At 36.3% G+C, this 6,904-nt stretch overlaps 1 protein-coding gene across 1 annotated transcript in view; it reads left to right on the top strand.

Annotated features, from left to right (window-relative positions):
- The first annotated feature begins 6,119 nt into the window (after positions 1-6,119).
- Positions 6,120-6,904, top strand: part of LOC132181924 (UPF0481 protein At3g47200-like) — a 2,567-nt gene continuing 1,782 nt past the window's right edge. Inside the window, exon 1 of the mRNA XM_088516203.1 lies at positions 6,120-6,141. Coding sequence (XP_088372329.1) covers positions 6,120-6,141 — 22 coding nt within the window. The remainder of the gene's footprint in view (positions 6,142-6,904) is intronic.

Here is a 6,904-nt window from a genome sequence, read left to right as displayed (position 1 = left end):
GCATTAGACTTGTAAACAAAGGACGGCTAACGTTAACTTCCCCTTAATTAGCATAGACTTGTCAACAAATTACAGCTCGTGTACGTTTAGATTATGCATATTTTTTCTCCATCTTTTTTACAAATGTACCTATCATTGAATCTGTGAGATCTAAATCTAGATGCTATGAATTTAATATGGACATAAATTTCCTTCAAATCAGTATGCAAGAAATATTCTGTAACCTATTTAAAATAGTGCCAAGTGTCTATAAACATTTAAAATGCACATTAAATTTTTAAGGTCCTTAATATCAGTTTACTAATTTAGACTAACGTTTTAAATGTTTATAGACACTTTGTACTATTTTAAATGGATTGAAAGATATTTCTTTCAGACTGATTTGAAAGAAATTTTTGTCCATAATAAATTTACTTATCTCTTATACATAGATGAACAAAATATATAGAAAAGTTGAGAAATAAACATTTATCTTAGCGATATATGAGAAAACTACAATCATTTGCTTCCACAATCCCAATTAATATATATCTTCAAGTTGAGCCCCAACAGTGACATCCACAGCACAACATGCCACAGTCATTAATGTTGGAATAATCTTTCGAGAAATTTCAACCAAATTGCATGTTTCCCCACAATTATCAACTTAATAAAGCCTAACAGTGACATCCACGGTTTGCAGTGTTTGGAAAACATCTTATATTACGCTGTGGTAACGAAAACACCGCGCAATTTCCGGGAAGCCTCTAAACGCGGCATTATAAAATATGCATATTTGAGCACGCATTCTTCAGGAGGAGAAGGCCTTTCTCGACATGTTTGTTATTGTAAGTAGTAGCAACTTCTTGCTCTGTCTTAGCCTATTTCTTTTTTTTTTTTTTTATTTTTTTGAAGTAATACAAATGGGGAGAAGAACTAAATAGGGAATTTTTTTTACTCCTAATTCAAATGGAAGATATCGGACGGGGTTAGAGGGAATGCTTTCATACACTTCAACTATTTGGGCTTTAAAATTGTCTCTATGTTAAGAATGAATGCCCTAAATTAAAGATAAGGTTAATTACTTTTTTAGTTCTTAGGTTTTTACTCTCATAAGTTTCAATTCATATCATAGATGATACCTGACTTGTGGGTAAATACCAATTTAATACATTTATTACCATTTCGTTAACGAAACTAACGGACTGCCATGGAATGGTTTCGGCCAACCCTGCGGCCAGTTTAGGGGTTGTTTCGACCACCCATTTTTGGCCAAGAGCTTTGAGAGTCATTTAGCCACCGTAAACAGGCCGCAGGGGTGGTCGAAATCAACCCTATAGCAGTTTCTTAATTCAGCAAACGGAATGGTAATGAACAGAGACAGAGGGAGGGGGGACCGGGGTAGGCCATGGTCCCCCCCCAAAATAAGGAAGAAAAAAAAATTATAAGTAAAACAAATAATAATAATAATAATAAAGTAAAGCTTTAAGTTTAGTCATTTGGCCCTCTCCAAAAAAAAATAATAATAAAAAAATAAAAAAAATTGGCCCTATCTTTAGATTTTTTTGGCCATATCCAATAAAAACTTTTTGCCCTATTCTTAATTTTTTTGGGTCATACCCCTTAATTTTTATTTTTATTTTTGGTCCTTACTTTCAAATGAGCACCTTTTTTGGCTCTTAGGTAGTCTTTAATTCATAAAAAAATAACCAAAATAATTTTTTTTATTCATCGGGAATCGTGATTCAAGCAATTATCAACTATCTCATTCTCACATGGTATTTCTATCTTTTTTGTTTTTTTCTTGTTTTTTTACGTCAATATTAATGAAGTTGTTTCTTTCTTCTAATTTTCTCTAAATTTAGGACACAAAATTATATTTTGCTTTCTTATTTAAATACACCCTATAATATTTTATCTTATTTTTTCGTATACTATTAAAATATTATTTCTTTATAAAATACAAGTTCCTTTCTCACCTTCACATTTTTTTATAAAATTTCAACACAATTCTCAATAAAATATTAAAATGCAAAAATCAGAAGGATGAGAGAAGAGAGATTTTATATTAAAATATGAATAAAAAAACTATAGGAAAGCTAAAGTGCAAACATTGCATTTTCAATATTTAGGAAAGCAATAATTAAAGAAGCTGTTGTAGTATATGACTTGTTGTAATTTTGTTTGAAATTTTCTCTATATCTAGGAAAGGGAAAAGATTAATATAGAAAATTTGCTTGTAGTGCTCTTAGTTTCGGGGAAAACACGCAATATGAACTCGCAACTGCAAGTAAATTTCCTTGATGGGTTTATATGAACTTCTCTTCCAGGATGTTGAACGCAAGCTGGAAACTTTAGGAACCAAATTGTAAAAGTGGTGGAGCTGGTAAATAGTTACTGGTATGTGAATTTTAATGCTTACATACTTTCACCATAATTTTATTTTATTTAATTTAATTTTTGAAAATACTTTCACCTTAATTTGAGTCTGTTTCAAGTACGTTATACTACTTTTGTTTTTTTTTGGGGGAGGTGAAAAATCTCTTTCAAGCTAAGGTCACTTTGTGTACCCACTCATGTCTGGTAAAGCCCAAACCCGTGCAAAGCATTCACTCCACACAGATCACGTAAGACTCTAGCTTCGCCAATGAGCTTAGTCCCAAAGAATTGTTTGCACTCAAAGAAATTTAAACTTTCGACCTAATGGAGATACCACCAAAACCAAATCCCTTATTGCTTGAGCCTAGCCGTTGGAGTTGTTATACTGCGTCTTTGGAATGACATCGGCTTTGAACAATGATATCCCAATCGTGGAGCCAAGTTCACTTGCTGGCAACTATACAACCTCATTAATAGTGCACTTAAAAATATTTTGAGACTTCGTTCCTTGATATTTGGTTGAATGAGCTGTACAGTTTTGCATGCAATACTTGTCATTCATTTAAATGAACTATCCAAAATTGCAACAACAGATAAAAAGAAAAAGACAAAAGGTGGCCAAACTACTCAATTTCAGTCTTTAGGGTGGTCGAATTATTTCTATTGGCCTATGGGTGTTTCATCCATTTTAATAGCCACACTTGTGTATGTGTTGTGGCAATCTGGACCATTCATTTAAAATGAATAGTTTAAATTAGAGATATTAAACCCATATAAATACCTTAGGTATTACATGGGATCCTGATTGGTAAAGGTTGTTAAAAATAGTGCAGTTCCTCAATTCCTCGTGATTCATCCAATTATAAAGGATCTCATTCTTAGCCTATATATATATATATATATATATATATATATATATATATATATATGTTGGAACAAGTGGCTCATATTCTACTACTGGCTAATTGGGTGTAATTAATTTATATGGGCCTGGAGACAAATAAGTTGTGATGAGTATTTTGGGGTTTTCCAAAAAACTTACAATTAGGGTTTTTCTATAAATATATTATGTTGCAACCCTAAATCATTGAATAATAAAATATAGCTGCACCATCTCTTGTGGATGTAGGTACATTGCCGAACCACGTAAATGTATGTCTCGAGAGCTCTTGATCTCTTTCTTTTCGATTCTATATTATTCATCATTGTTGTATAGGGTAACAACAATTAGTATTAGAGCCAAGTTCTACGATGGCTGGGATTGGCACATCTTCTGCGAAATTCAATGTCATGAAGTTCGATGGAACTGGCAATTCCAGGTTATTGTAGAGACGTGTCAAGGATTTGTTGGTGTAACAAGGGATGATGAAGGAGTTATATGGGATGAAACTAGAAGGTATGCCAAACATAGATTGGAAGGAACATAAGGCTAAAGCGGTGGCTACTATTCAGCTTTGTTTGGAGGATGACGTGATATATCATGTCATGGATGAAGAATCTCCGGTGGCAGTTTGGTTGAAACTAGAAAGTCGGTATATGTCAAAGTCGTTGATGAACAAACTCTATCTAAAGCAACAGTTGTACGGCTTGAAGATGGCAGAGGGCTCGGATTTGAGCCAACACATCAACGTATTCAATCAGGTAATCGGCGATTTGAAAAGGGTTCATATGAAGTTCGAAAATGAAGATAAGGCGTTGATGCTACTGAATTCACTCCCAACTTCTCCTACGTATGAGAATTTGGAGACAACTCTGATATGGGGGAAGGAGTCGTTGGAGTTAGAGGATATTACAGGAACCCTGTTGGCTTTTCATCAAAGGAAGAAAACTAGTGAAGAAAGTTCTCAAGGAGAAGGGTTAATTGCAAAGGGTAACCAAGAGCATGGAAGAAGTAGTAACAAAGGTGGTTCGAATGGCAAGAATTCTCAGTCAAAGTCCAGGAAGAGGAAGGACATCAATTGCTATAAGTGCAGGAAGAAAAGGTGCATAAAGAGGGACTGTCCAGATCGGAAGAAGAATAAGGACGACGAGAATGAAGGTTCCTCAAGGTCTGTGAACGTAGTGGTAGGAAATTCAAACAATGCTGATGGTGATATGCTTTCTGTTGCATCAAATTCAGGGCATCTTGTGAATTCTTGGATTTTGGACTTAGCATGTTCGTTTGACGTGACGTCCAACAAATATTGGTTTGACACCTACAAGTCAGTTAATTCTGGTGTAGTTACTATAGGTAATGGTGCACATTGTAAAATTACTGGCATAGGTAATATCAGAATTAAGATGTTTGATGGTGTGGTTAAAACATTATGTGATGTTAGACTTGTACCAGATATAGAAAAGAATCTGATTTCATTGGGTACCTTAGACTTAAATGTCTATGGTTATAAGTCTGAAGGTGACTAAGGGTGCGATGGTAGTGATGAAGGGACAGAAAAGTACAAAGAATATCTATAAACTGTTAAGAAGTACAATTGTAGGTGGAATCGCCTCTATAGAGTCTAAGTCCGATTGTACTATTTTATGGCATATGCGGTTGGGTCATATGAGTAAGTGGGGCATGTTGGAGCTTCATAAGAGAAATCTGTTGAAAGGTGTCAAAACTTGCAAGTTTGATTTCTGTAAATTCTGTGTTGTGGGGAAGCACAATAGGGTATTCAAGACAGCCACACACAATAAAGAGGATATTCTGGATTATGTTCATTATGATGTTTGGGGACCAATGAGGACAACGTTACGAGGATGACATATGTATTTTGTGATTTTTATTGATGATTTTTCCAAAAAGGTTTGGGTATACTTTATGCGACACAAATCAGAGACATTTGCCAATTTCAAGTTGTGGAAAGCTGAAGTGGAGAACCAAACTGGGAAAAAGGTTAAGTGCCTCAGGACAGATAATGGCATTGAGTACACAAATGACAAGTTTAGAGATTTCTGTGAGCAGAATTGTATAAAGAGACATTTCACAATACGCAAGACACCACAATAAAATGGTGTGGCGGAAAGGATGAATAGGTCTATTGCAGAGAGAGCAAGATGCCTCAAGTTGAATGCTAGACTCGCAAAGATTTTATGGGCAGATGTGGTGAGTATGGCATGCTACTTGATCAACAGGTCACCGAGGGTAGCACTAGATGGGAAAGTTGCAGAGGAGGTGTGGACAGGTACTGAGGTAGATTATTCTGGTTTGAGAGTATTTGGCTGTCCAACCTATGTACACATACCTAGTGAAGAATGATTGAAGCTTGATCCGAAGTCTAGACAATGTATCTTTCTCGGATACGAGAAAGGGGTTAAAGGTTATAAGTTTTGGGATCGGAAGGCAAACAAGACGATGATCAGTAGAGACGTGGTATTTGACAAAAATTCCATGTTGAAGAGTACTCAAGGTAAAGAGCAGCAGGTGCCAAAAAGCAATAGCAGTGGTAAGCAGGTGGTGCAAATAGAGTTAGGGACTCTTGTGCAGGAGAATACTTCTCAAGGTACAAAGACTCTACTTCAGGAGTTAAGGAGCATCACACTATAGCCATAGACAGACCTAGACACACTATCAAGCCACCAGCCAGGTACTGTTATGGAGACATGGCTTCTTATGCTCTTGTCATCAGTAGTGGAGATCCTACTACTTTTCAAGATGCTGTCAATAGCCAAGAGAAGAGCAAATGGCTGGGTGCTATGGCGGAGGAGATGGAGTCCCTGCATAAGAACCAAGTGTGGGATTTGGTAGAGCTTCTAGAGAGAAAGAGGGCGATAGGGTATAAATGGGTGTTCAAGAAAAAGGAAGCAGTATCAGAAAAGAGGAGAGAAAAGTTCAAGTCTCACCTAGTAGCAAAGGTTTATTCACAGAAGAAATGGGTTAATTATGCGGAAATATTTTTCCCAGTGATCAAACATACTTCCATCAGAGCAGTATTGGCGCTGGTAGTTCATTATGACATGGCATTGGAGTATATGGATATGAAGACAGTTTTTCTCCATGGTGATTTTTGGAGGAGCAGATTACATGGAGCAGCAGAAGGGCTTAATCAACCTAGACAAGAGCATTTGGTTTGTAAATTGAATAAATCACTTTATGGGCTAAAGCAGTCTCCAAGGTAGTGGTATAAGCAGTTTGACTCCTACATGATCAGAATTGGCTACAGGAGATGTGAATCTAACTGTTATGTTTATGTGAGGAGCCTTCATGATTGCTCATTTATATTTTTGTTACTGTACGTGGATGATATGCTTATTGCAACTAAGAGTATAGCGGAGGTCAACAAACTGAAAGTTTTGTTGAGTAGAGAATTTGACATGAAGGATTTGGGAGCAGCCAAGAAGATTCTTGGGATGGAGATTTGCAGGGACAGGGATGCCAAGAGATTGTGGCTATCTCAAGCCAGCTATGTGAAAAGGTTTAGCATGGAGAATGAGAAATCAGTGAGTACACCTTTGGTGAATCATTTTCGTTTGTCTACCTCACAGTGTCCAAAGACAGTTGAAGAAACTGAAGACGTATCTAAGGTCTCATATGCCAGTGCAGTGGGGTGTCTGATATAAGCTATGG

Source organism: Corylus avellana, chromosome 5 (genome assembly GCF_965113065.1).
Source record: "Corylus avellana chromosome 5, dhCorAvel1.hap1.2, whole genome shotgun sequence".
Lineage (NCBI taxonomy): Eukaryota > Viridiplantae > Streptophyta > Magnoliopsida > Fagales > Betulaceae > Corylus > Corylus avellana.
Note: the sequence above shows the minus strand (reverse complement) of the source record. Positions and strands in the feature narration are given on the sequence as shown.